Source organism: Hyperolius riggenbachi, chromosome 7 (assembly GCF_040937935.1).
Source record: "Hyperolius riggenbachi isolate aHypRig1 chromosome 7, aHypRig1.pri, whole genome shotgun sequence".
In the NCBI taxonomy this organism is placed as follows: Eukaryota; Metazoa; Chordata; class Amphibia; order Anura; family Hyperoliidae; genus Hyperolius; species Hyperolius riggenbachi.
In genome coordinates, this window is record NC_090652.1 from 225,209,738 (window position 1) to 225,223,212 (window position 13,475).

Below are 13,475 nucleotides of genomic sequence, written 5' to 3' on the forward strand. Positions count from 1 at the left end.
GCAGACGAAAGATAGTGGTTAGATTGTGCGTTGTGAGGCCTGACCATCTAATGTGTGTACACAGCATTAAGAAAACTGAACATATCATTGTGTAGCTGTGAATTTCTTTTTGACACTTTGTGGCAATTGGATAAGGCATTGAATCACCATTTGCTGTTTATTGTAACTTTTGTACTTTGTCCTTTTAGGAAAGCATTCTAGCCTTTTCCGTTATTACAATGTAGCATTGCCATACTAAAAACAGTGTATAGTACACAAACGTATGTGATCTCCTTTTACAAATCATCCACATGCATACAGTATTAGGTTTATCAGTCTTCAAGCAGTTAAGAGGGCTTCAAGTTAAATGTTTTCATATGTTTGATTTGAGCACAGGTTCACTTTAAGATATTTATTTTGTCTGACTTCCCATGTGTAGTTGTTAACATTGAAAGAAAAAATCCACCTGATGCTATTTTTCGCATACAAATTTGCATGCAAATGCGAATTTGTATACGTCCGTTTTCTACATGCAAAATCAAATTTTTATTTTTGTATTACTCACTTTTATTGACGTTAAATTATACCTGTAGGGAAACAAATTGCCCCTAAGGGGGTACTTACCTTGGGAGGGGAAGCCTCTGGATCTAATGAGGCTTCTCCCATCCTCCTCAGCAAGCCGGATCCTGTGAGAGACCCCCGAATACTGCAGAGCCGTGATATTTACATGCTCCCACCTGCACAAGGCGCACTAGCGACTCCCCACTCGGGCTCCATCTGAAATAGCTGAGCCTGATCTGGTCCTGTTTACTGCTCTGGTGCAGATTGCTCACACCTGCACAGTAGAGCACACCTGATCAGACTCTATTTCCACCGGAGTCCGAGGGTAAGCTGATACTGCGCTCGTGCGGGGCTCTCGACTAGCAGATCTTTGGAGGTCCTAGATCCTTTCTGGAGAGGAGGATGGGGAAGTCTCTGTAGGATCCAGAGACTTCACTCTCCCATTGTAAGTACCCCTTAGGGGCACTTTTTTCCCCTTTATGTACACTTTAATGAAAACGCATGCAAAAAAAACTGCAAACCTGGCAATGGAAGTGGGATCTCATGCAGCCTCCTAAAGCTACAGCACTGCTGTCCAGATTTTTCCTGGACGTGAGTATCGGAAACAGGCCCATTGTAATGCATTGCTATGCAAATTTGTGTGCAGCAAATCCACACAAATTCGCATCCAGTGGAAACGGGTCCTTAAAGTTAAGAGGAGCACAAATTAACCATTTCTGTATAGAACAGTCTTTCCTATTCCAAGATATAAGATAGGTCAGCCATACGGCAATATGCGCTGCATGTGTGGGTAAAATATATACAGTATATGCATTTGTAAGGTGTTTCGAGCAGTGACATGGGCAGAGTTGTTATGCAGGGGATTGCTTCAGCGGGCCTGTGGGTCTCAAGCTGGGAGAAAATGGCTCTTTTAATTGTTGGCCTTGGGAGAGATAAGGAGGGGACAGCAGGAGGGGCAGGTGATGGAGCATCCTGGTAATGGACCCCAGGTTGGAATGATTGTGGACACGGGTGGGTGGTAATGACCTCCCCAAGGTTCCAGTTTCACCTTCTGCCGGGGCTTTAACTGTTCATTATTGCATTATTCTGCGGATAAAGGTATAGTAATATGAAGCAATACAGATTATGACCTAGGCAAGTGAAATTGCTTTCCCTGCTATTGTACAGGGAGAAATAAATGCTCGGGACTGGGGCTAGACCAAATTCACAATTCACTTTGGCTTTGCCCAAAGGGTATTTTAGCAAGGCTCGGTTTTTGTGTAGCAGCTTAGGATGCAGCTTGTATTAGTACAGATTACATCGGATTGCTGTTCAGATTTTCGGAGGCGAAATTGACGACCTGATTAAAGTAATTTGTGTCTTGTGCTTATGCTTATTTGTAATGTACAAATTCAGGATTGACTTTTATTTTGCGGTCTTCAAAAATGCTGTTTTGTGTAGAAGGAAAGCATCATCGGTATGATGCAGATAAATCAGAAATATTTTATTGTGGTCAGAGGTCGGAAGGTAGATGCAGTGTTTATGTTGGCATATTTACCTAAGCTTATCAATGCAAGAATGCTGAAGAAATCTACCACAAATCTCCTGCCTGCCTGATGGCTTTAAGGTGGCCATATACTTATCGATTTCTCCAGGCGATTTTATCACTGTGATCGAATTGGCTCGAAATCGATGCTTTGGGTGGCGCAATCCATCAATTGACTGATTTTCTAGGAAAATTAGTTGAATAGGTTGATTGGTCTAGGTGGAAAATCTAGGTCAATTGGCAGCGGGTTGAGAGAGGGGGCATACCAACTGCCATAGTGTTGCACTAGATCAAACAGTGCAACACTCTAGGTTGAAAGATTTTTAATAGATTTCATTCTGAAATCGATTGAAAATCTGTTCCTATAGTGTGGCACACATCAGATAGAGCCCTGTCAGATTTGATCTTCCAGGCATTTGACAGGAGTCTCTATCATGGTGAAATATGGTGGCCATCTATAATGCTGAATACTCACCTGACAACGCCGCACGATCGATCCCAGTGATGTTCATCAGTCCATCTTCTTGCTGGCGGGTACACGTAACGTCACACAACAGGCGCGAACGGGAAGTCAAGTGATTGCGGTACTTTACACGGAGTCGTCGGGGATCTTAAGGATCTAATGCGCTGTGAGATCCGCTGTGATGGTCATTATTGCTGCACACCGCCAAATCGCACGCCTATACCCACATTGCGAAATCACTCGTTGCTCAAAAAATCGCCAGTCATCGGGAAAATCATTGTAGAAATCGAGTAGTGGGTACGGGTCTTAAGTGTACGGCTGACTGTAGTCCTAGGCTGGCTTCTGTATCTGTTCAGTTGAGAAGGATTGGTGGGCATGATTAAACATGGAACAGATTTGGTTCTGCAAAGGGTAATACTTGCACAACAGAAAAATGTCAAATCTTGATATGCTGTGAAATAACTCAACAACAGTCCAAAGAACTCTTGCATCAGACTTACTTTGGGGTTATTATGCTTGTGCTGCACATTTTTGTCCCATTGCGTTTTATAGAGGAAATGAGGAAATTAACTATTAAAACTTAATTTAGTTTAATAGTTGTGGAAACTTTGTAAAGAATCGGCCATCTTGCACCTGTATTTAGACCTTTCTGTTCACTTCCTGCGTATTAAAATAATGCTCCCTTTCTTCAGTCACAGATGGCAGTAGCTGTACAAGGTATATTGCGGATGCAGCAGGATGTCATGAATCAATTTCAAAATAAAAAGGTCCCATCTTCCACCTCTGCCCGCTCTCCTTTCCTTTTCTTCTTTTTCCGCTCTCTCTCTCACCTCTTCCCTCCTCTGTGCTTCTATTTCCGCAGCCAGCCCAAATTGGAATGTATCTATCATTATTACAATGTGCGTTGTGTGTGCATGCGTGTAGGAGATGCAGTCACAGGGCACTATGCTTCTCCTGTCTCTGTCCCCCCTCTCTTTATTATTGTAAATTACTGCTGAGCTCTGGAGAGGTGAGCGGTTTAGCCAATTAGTGGCATTTGAGTTGGATTTGCTTGTCATTAGCTGTGCTCCTGTGCTGGGCTCTTTGAAGCTGGCTCCTGTCTGATGTCCTCCCAGCGGTGAGATGTTGGTAATGACAGAGGGGTCACCGGGGTGATGTGACCTGCCACCAACATCCTTTCATTGTTTTTTTTTTTTCTTCTTCTATTTTTTGTTTCCCAGGTTTAGCAAATAGGACATCGACAATAACAAGTTTCCTTTCTGCGCGAGGCAGGGGCTTCTGGGAGCCACTGACAGCTCTATTAAAGTGTAACATTCAGCACCCCCTTCCTACACACAGACATAAATATTTCCTACTGAAGGTGGAGGGGGTGTGATTAGGGCACTCTGATTAACCACATTGAAACTGTGGCCTCATACCGTGGGAAGGTGGAACGTATATCCACCTCGTTTGCAGAAGGGCGTCTGTTAACCTCTTCAGTAATGGCTGCACAGTCGATAATCAACACTGAAGGGTCCCCTTTTCATCCATTTTCTTTTTACGTTTTTTCGAGCTGGCTTTGTGTAGCACACTGACTTATTGTTTCCTATTAATTAAAGGCAGCTTGTACTAAAGGGAAGACCTAGGCAGACATTTTTTTTACACTTAATATATGTTTACCTGTTTGTCTTGATGATCCTTAAGCTAGTGACTTACACTACACAGCGACAAACGCTGATAACTGATGTGCACAGTGTGCAAAGTCATTTTTTACAGTGGGTCAGCAGCGACATCTTCTAGATTTCTGTTACCCTATGCTTAAAGTCAGGGTAACCACAAAACTGAATAAGGCAAATTGTAATAGCAGTTAGGACGATAAGTGAATATATACAGTGTATGGTGAAAAGTGCTGCACATCATACCTGTATTCTCTCCTATATGGTTTCAGCCTCTGAGCGGCAGATCAATTGATAGACTGTAATATAAATTTGTGGCTATGGAGTACCATATGCTTCATTGAGGTGCTGGAGATTGACTACAGCAGGTGCCGCCATAGACCACAATGTAAATTTGAGACTGTGGTGCACCAGGTACTTTGCTTTCAGTGGATTCAGCTATAGGTAGCCAAGCTCCAGACATCTGCAGAAGCAAGTGGCCAATGGCAGCGAGGTTGGTCTATCAGTAGCAGAATGTCGGCAGACTCGAGCGGTCAATGGCAGTGAAATTGGACCATCAGTAGCCGAGTGCCGGACGTCGGCAAAAGCAAACGGCCAATGGCAGCGAGGTTGGACTATCAGTAGCCGAGTGCTGGACGCTGGCAGAAAAGAGAGTTGGGGCTTGGCTATAAGTAGCTGAGATCAGGATTTACAGCCTAGGCCTGGGATACGTACTGTTAGGAGGGTTAGTGTGATAGGGTAGGTTAGGAGTAGGATGGAGGTGATAGGTAAGCTGGTCAAACACTATTCAATTATCACTTGTTTTTTTGTTTTCAATCAGTATTGCAATCAATATTATGATCACCCTAGCGTTTGGGACACTAACTTTCCTGTAGGGCTATAAGCAACACTATATCGGACTGGGGTTCAGTGCTCCTTCTTTCTTTATTGAGAGTTTTCCCCCCCAAATTTTTTTCTAGCCAGATGGTATGACAAAGTAGCCGGGTGGGGCATGACAGGGGGAATGCAGGGTTGGCGCAACGCTGCTTACAGCATAGTAGGAGAATGAGGAGGTGAGCTGATGACTGCCGGGTGCCCACCAAAATTAGCCAGGTGTATCACCCGGCTCAAAGAGCCTGAGGAGAAGACTGATTGGAATTAGTCCAGCGGCAATAACAGTGTCCCTCACATGGCTTGTTAAGAGACTCTGACTTTTGGAATAAATATTGATTTTGTTTTTACATGCACTGCATGGCATGGTCATAGTGCTAGATATTGCAGGAGTTGGAGAGCCAAAAAGGATAAATAACAGAATTCCTGGAATTCCACCTCGCCTTGCATATTAGCATTAGTTGCTTTATCGATGCTGTACATATAGCGATACTGCATATTCTAGGTGCTTATTTTAATATTGCTTATTGGTAGATGGATAATCTGTGGATCAGGCCATTTCTGAAACCAGTTTCTGCTTTCTGAGGTAAAGATTCTGCACCTTCTCTCTCAGTGTATGAAGTGGCTTCTCCTCAGAGCTACAGCAGCCTGAAAGTTTTCCTCACAGAAGCTGGGGGAGTTTTCTGATTGGTTTACTGTCCAACATTGATACTCAATTGGCCTTGTTTAGTGTGTCGGCTGACAAAAGAAAAACTGTATCATATGTATTTGTCACATAAACAAAGGCAAATAATGTTAGACGATAATGGGGATGAAGACAGATGATTTGCCATTGTCGTTCTGTTAGTTCCCCAGTCTTCATCTTCACTCAAAAAAGGTGGTGACCCTTTAGTGAAATAGATGGTTATTCCACTGTTGTATTGCCATGCTATCCTGTCTAGTAATGGGAATTGACAAGTTAGTTGCTGGCAGGTTTTGGCTTGTGTCTCCATCGTCTGTGTCTCATATTGCCAGTTCCTCCCTGCCTCTGGTCAGTTTCAGCCCCACCAACCTCTCTTTCTGCAGGCAGAGCTGGATCAATAAATCTTTGCTGGTAAATAATTGCTATTGAGCTGTGTTCCCATGCAGAAGTGTGAGCGCTGTGTTGTGACAGCCTGGAGGGGAACATCTCCCTTCTATATCAATTGCCTGACTTCATGCCGAGGCCAGAGTCTGGACTCCTTGCTATGCACACCTGACTTTTAAAGTTTTGCCGGTCATTGATTGCATACTTGTTAAAGGCTTCTCTTCCCAGGCTTATAGGGATATAATTTGTACATGAATGGCATTTAAAATATCATGGCATATAATGTACAATTTATTTGTTATAGCCCATGACTTGTTCATATATTCAGCATTAATATGTAAAACAGAACTCTGGGTCATATTTGAATTTGCGATAAACGAGCAACTTGGATTTGTTTGTACACCACTTTTGAAACCCTTCCTTACGCCTAGGGCCCACTAGAAATAGCGATTGCGTTTTGCAAAAGCACTTTTTGGAGTGATTTTAGCAGCATTTTCTTGGGCGTTTTTTTTTGGGGGGGGGGGCTTAAGCGCCTTTTAATTTATTGTTAGCGATTTGAACAACGATTGCGATTTCCTTTATTTTGTTTTGCAGGAAATGGAGGAAAAATGCAACAGAACTATGATTGCCTTTTTAGAAAATCGTAAACGCATTCACTATGAATGTATTCCCACAAGTCCAACTGTAAGGGCTGGTTCAGACGGGCGTTTTTGTGGCGTTTAACGCAGCGTTTCAGACGCAGCGTTTTTAGGGATCTACTGCCATCCCATGCAAGTGAATGGGACCGTTTAGAGCTGGCTTTTGCAGGCTTTCATGAAAGCCTGGCAGTAGATCCCAGCGTTGCGTCTAGTCTCAAAAGCAACATGCTGCTTTCAGAGGCAGTAAACGCGAGGAAACAATAGCAGAGACCAGAACTGCTAGCCTTGAACGCTTTTCAAAAGCTTTCAAAAGCTAGCTTTTAAACGCTGGCGTTTGAACGCAATGCCAAGCAAAAGCTCAGCAGACGCCCGTGTGAACCAGCTCTAACTTAGTTGTACTTGCGTTGGAAAAGAGCTCCGAACCTAAATGCCTAATGTTATTCACATTTTGACATCTTCACTCCCATGGTCCAGGGCATGGATAACTTAGGTAGGGAGGTCAACATTTGTTTTTTGTACTACTGTTCCCCTCATAAACTAAGGCTAGTCTCACATAAGTGATGAAGCACAGAAATTGCTTAGTCACAGCGATTTTCTGCAGTAAAAGCTTTTCTTCAGAGGGTTAAGGTGATCACACACTTATCGATTTTCATTTTGATATCTGGCATATTTGATCACTCCAATCAAATCTGCTAGAAATCTGCTAGAAATCAAGGCTGCAAATGATATCCTAACAAAGATTTTTGTCCAAAATCGATTAAATCAGCTGATTGTGCCAGCCGGACAATATAGTTTGGCAGCGGATCGGAAGAGCTACGCTAGTAGCATTTGATTTTGGGACAAGCAATGTGCAGTGTTGGCATCAGAGCTTACACTCACCTCTCCACTGGTGCGTGTTTTCTCTCCATAGCGGCTGGGCACTCCTCTCCAACTCTTCTCTCCTGCTTTTGTGACTGGACTCAGGTGCTCCGGGAGAGAAGAGACAGGGTGGAGCACCAGAGAAAAGACACGTGGTGGCGTACTGGTGAGCATAAGCTGCACTGCCTACTCTGTACAGCCCCAGGAGGAGGGATGGGAGAGCACATAGATTGGGGGGTCTGGTAGTGCGCAGCTCCACAGAGTTTCAATAGATTTCATGTTGATATCTATTGGAAATCTGTGTAAAGTGTGTGGAAGGATTTGATCAGATAGATTAGTTCCATCCTTTTTATGGTTATGATCAGAGCAGGGTCATTGGCCACATCGACCAATGTATGGCCAGCCCAACAGACATCAAGGGACTCGGCTTCAGATCTTTCCTAATAGAGAAATGAGTTGCAGTGTGTAGACTCCCTATAGAAAGCACAAGGAATAACCAATTTAAGGCAGTGATTTCTTACTGACATACTTTCCCTGTTCTGGCATAAGCCTTGTGCTGGCCATATACCAATAGATTTTATTGCAATCATTTTATACAATTGATTAAAAAAAAGTCAGTTTAAAAACAATCATCTTAAGTTTTATTCAATTTGATTAAATTAGATTAATATTTCCTGCCATTGTCATTTGGTAATGTGATTGCAACTGACTTCAGAATGATCACATTTAATGAATCATTTCACAGATTATGCTTTGATTTCTTATAGATGTGGGAATTTTTGTCCAATTGAATATGGTCGCATCTTAATTATTCTCTCTCACACACACCAGGCGTGTCTGCTTGTTGCTGATATTTATTCTTTTTATTTCCAGGGCATGCTGCTCAAGAGAAGTGGAAAGTCTCTAAATAAAGAATGGAAGAAGAAATATGTCACGTTGTCTGACAATGGAGTACTCACCTATCACCCTAGTTTACATGTAAGTGCTGCTCCTATGTCATCTTACTTACAGCTTGCTTTGATATTTAGTCTTGATCAGGGATGGTCAATAAAAAGCAAATTGTATTGAGTTGCTGCAGGATTATGAAAATATATAAAAGCTTGAAAATAGACCAATTGAATTTTGCTCAGGTGGGATTCGATTGGCCCATTTTCAAGCCACATACATTTACATATGCAATTTGCATAATATTTTATCTGTTTGCAACATTTTTCAAACCATTGATCATCCTTAGTCTTGATGCACCAGATGCTAAAATATTTTAACAACTATTTAGACTCTATTTAACTGTGGTACTATTGAGTTACTGCCACAGAAGGAATGGTCATGCTGCAGTACAGCATTATTGCTGCAGTTGGAGCCATGCGAAAAATGAAGTACTGCAAATATTTGTTCTGTGAAAACCTACAAGTTGCCAGGAAGTGAACTACCTTAGTTAGGGAGTAAACCCCTTTCAACATAGATGTCAGCCTTTGGTTCACAACTTTAAAATTAACCGTCACTAAACTGGTGTCCACAAATCCTGTCACCAATTATACATGACTAAATATGATGGCAGTGAACCAATGGAAGTTGTTGGATGAGGTTGGAAAAGGCTAGTATAATAAAGACTCTGATCTCAATCTGTAGCAGGTGGAGACAGGTTCACTTTACATCTCTGATGAGTACAGGAAGTCTGTGCTCTGCTTTTGTATGTGAGTGGTTCCCCCGAAACATTTGTCCTGCTTCCACCTGCCATTTGCAAATGAAACTGGTTGCTTTGGGCCACAATTAGTAACTATTCTCTACACACAATTCCATGGGTTGCAGTTTTAATGTTCTTCCTAAAGGTGGCCATGCTTTGCACCTCATTGACCATCCCTAGCTGCAGCTACTAGCTGAGAGGCTAAAGGTGGCCATACACTTCTAGATTTGCAGCAGATTCGATCATCGGATAGATTTCTTTCAGATGCTTGTCAAGTCGAATCTGACAGGAATCTATTTGATGTGTGCCACACACTAGGAACAGATTTCCAATAGATTTCAGAAAGAAATCTATTGGAATTAGATCTTAATGCATTATTATACTATTAGATCCAATGCAACTCTTTGGGCCATCGATCTGCTACCAGCAACAGATCGACCTATATTTTCCATCCAGTCAGATAGATCAAATCAATCATACAATCGATTGATGGCTGAAATCGACCAGTGTATGGGCCCCTTAAAACCTGCCTAAAAGCCTTCTAATCATATCACCAATATCACATGACTAGAGATGGTCACAGAGGGCTGGTGGGAACAGCTTATTAAGGGAAGAAACTGCATCTAAAATGTACAGCTCAGGCCTGAGTGTCACTCTATGCACAGTTATTGACTGGACTATCTTCTCTGTAGAATGCTGGGGAAGATGTCAATGCATAATAACAATAATACAGGTTGACATTACATCTCTGAAGAATACAGGAAGTCTGTCCTCTGCATTTGCCTGCCACCATTTATGTGAGAATAGCTGTAAGTTTCCCTGCAATGTTCAACTTGCTTCTTCTTTAACCATGTTCACATATATTGGAGTAAGTTCATAAAACTTCTCGAAATTACTTATTTTTTACCCAATTAATAAAAATTACCTTTCAGCACATTTACAAACAAAATAAGCACTCAAATTAAGTTGTTTCTTATACACCTCATTTCAATATTACTTCTCTTACCTTAATTACCGTATATACTCGAGTATAAGCCGATCCCCTAATTTTTACATTTAAGACCAGGACAAAATGATTAACCCGTGTATAAGCCGGGGGTAGGAAAATGGCACCTACTGAGGACCGTTGAGGGTTCTCTGATCACTAAGTGGGAATTAAGAATATTCCCCCAGGAGGAGCAATTAGGCAGTTTTAGTTGTAGGCAGCTATGTACACCTCTAAAATGAGTAAAAACAAAAAGGCTCTGAGTCTAGTTGACCTAATAAAACCCTGTCCTACCAAGGACAGGTCTCACCTGGATATGGTGTAGCTAACAAGAGAGCCAAGCCTGTGTAAGCATGTCACCCTTGTGGCAGCCAGGGACTGGGCTCTCTGGATGACAGCAGCCGTGGATACTTCCATGTTGACTCGCCGGTATGAGATCATGTGAACCTGAGAGCGGCAGCAGCATTAGCCCCACAGAGAGACCGCCAGCTCAACCATAGGTGTAAATAACAGCGGGAGAGCGGAGTCCGCGTATCATATGCTGCCGCTGGCCGAATGCAGGGAATGAGTGTCGCGCAGGTTGCTAAGCAACGCGGCGGCTGGAATTGGAATAGCGGGGGACTAAAGGGTAGTTTACTGGGCAATAAGAACTCGGCCCCCGGCATCTGTTGAGCGGCGCAGAGTGAGAGCATTCACTCACTGGTTCCCGCCGCAATGATTCCTCTTCAGCTTTTCTTTTAGTCTCATTTCTATGATGCACTCCAGTGTCTCTTCACATTACGTGTGAAGAAGGAAGCTGAAGAGGAAACCTAGGGAACCAATGAGTGAATGCGCTCACTCTGCGCAGATGCAGGGAGCCGAGTTCTTATTGCCCAGTTAACTACCCTTTAGTCCCCCGCTATTCCATTTCCAGCTGCCGCGTTGCTTAGCAACCTGCGTGACACTCATTCCCTGCATTTGGCAGCAGCATATGATACGCGGACTCCGCTCTTCCGCTTTTACTTACACCGTCCAGGGTTGAGCTGGCGGTCTCCCTGTGGGGATAATGCTGCTGCCACTCTTTAGGTTCACATGATCTCATACCGGCGACTCAACTTGGAGGTATGCATACCACGGGCATACCACTGCAGGTGATGGGGGGTCAAATACCGGCAGAAACTGCAGGCAAACACTGTTCAACACATACTGCTCTGGCAGTGGGGGTTGTAGTCTACATGCCGGGGACTAGAGATCATTTATTTATAGCTTCACAAACAGCGTCACCACTCTTTAGAAATATGACGCGAGTATAAGCCGAGACCCCCACTTTTGGGACACTTTTTTTTTATCCCAAAAACTCGGCTTATACTCGAGTATATACGGTATATATATATATATATATATATATATATATATATCTATTGGGGTTTTTTTGCTCTTTGACAGCATTAAAATGTAATATACTGTATATAAGGTGAAAACAGGTGCAAAAGCTTTGTGAATTCTCCCCATTGTGGTGAAAGGTGCACACTGCTTGCTGCTGGTCGCTTCAGTGTGTGTTCACTACAAATGAAAGAGCTGCCTATCTGCAACTCTTCAGAATGCGTCTGGATGGAATTTTGTTCAATTTCAGGCCACACACCCAGGCCACGAGCAAAATATGTGACTGGTAGCAATGGACAACAAGTGCAAATAACTCTTCACACACGATGTGTACTTGTCTATTAAAGCGCAGTTCCAGGGAAGAAAAGTAATTCAGGTAATAAGGAGTTCAAACTTGGTACTTGATTTTTACTGGTCATCTGTCCCCATCAATGAAAATTTCCATCAGTACCTGTTTAGTTAGACAAGAATTGGGGACACATGTTCAAGAGTACTGAATACTGGAGCAAATAACTTTTTTTCTTTAGTCTGACTTCCCGGTTTTCTGACTTTCCCTCGTTATCTGTCCATGACCACAAGTTTTCATGTTAAAACCTGAAAGACTCATGGGCGTTCCAGAGGCAGGAAGTGAGGGAAGAGGTCTCAAGTGAGGGCCTAGACATAAACAACAGCGGACTAATGCTGGGAATACAAAATGAGATTTTTCAGCAGATTTGCAGTCCGATCGATTTTCTGATCGTTTTTCTGATTAATTTCCATTCACTTCTATGAGAAATCGCTCAGAAAAATGATTGAAAATCAGATCGGACCTGTCAGCATCACAAACACTTCCTAAATACTGTATATTGCTGCATATTGGTATGTAGCTCCCCCTCCCACTAAGGCTTATCCTAGGATGTTTGTTATGCAGAATCCCCCCCCCCCCCCCCCCCACACACACACACGTTTAATTTACAATGGACAAGCACTGAGTAAATAATGTATACATACATATTGTATAAAAAGCAATTTTATTTATTGCTATTTTGGTTACAGTTCCTCTCGAAGTGAAGCACTGAGCAGTCATCAAGTTGCAACATGGTTTGCTTTTCACTACTGGATTTGAATACAGGTCCACTTAAAACACTTGCAATCCTTTACTGTGGATCTCTCCCTTGCTGCTTTCCTCTTCCATAAACCCGTATTCATTCACGTTTAAGTGCACTACACCAATTAATTACGTATCATGATTAGTCACTGCTAATTGCATAATTTTCTTGTGGTTATTAGTTTATTGAGCACCTGTACTGTGATTATTTGATTAGAGGCATCCCACTTACCCTTGAGAAGGAAATATAAACCAGCCATAGCAGATTACAGACTAATCTATATGTCATATACAGAAGCTTTGTATAGGCCGCACAACAGGGATCTCTGAGTTATGAAAGCGGATATCCAGGTAGTGCAGAAATTCTGAACTACATTTAGAGACACCTGAAGATTTTCTATTAACATACTCTTTTGTTGTGCCTGCCCTCCTTCCTTTGCTGTAGTGCAAGTCCTTCCACTTTTGTCTTCTTTGGGTCTGGATCCTGCTGACACTGGAAGATGGCTGCTGAATTCTTTCTTCTGGTGTCATCAGTTGGATTCTGCAGCTTCACATAGGGACTCCTTGTTGGGTGGTCTGCGGCACTGTTGTATGCTGCCAGCTTCTCCTGGCAGTGGATTGTACTGAAAGCTGTAGCTTGCAGGCATTGCTGTATTGGTGATACTCGCCTTTCCCCAAATCCCCTGCCCCATCGGGTGAATTATGATTGGTGGCAGCAGGTATCACAAAAGTGCCACTTTCA

The 13,475-nt window shown here is 42.8% G+C and overlaps 1 protein-coding gene across 8 annotated transcripts in view; it reads left to right on the forward strand.

Moving 5' to 3' along the window:
• Positions 1–13,475, forward strand: part of AGAP1 (ArfGAP with GTPase domain, ankyrin repeat and PH domain 1) — a 589,384-nt gene that overhangs the window by 435,310 nt on the left and 140,599 nt on the right. For all 8 annotated transcript variants that reach the window (XM_068245326.1, XM_068245327.1, XM_068245325.1 and 5 more), the window contains one exon: positions 8,489–8,593. In XM_068245326.1, the coding sequence (XP_068101427.1) occupies positions 8,489–8,593 (105 nt within the window). The remainder of the gene's footprint in view (positions 1–8,488; positions 8,594–13,475) is intronic.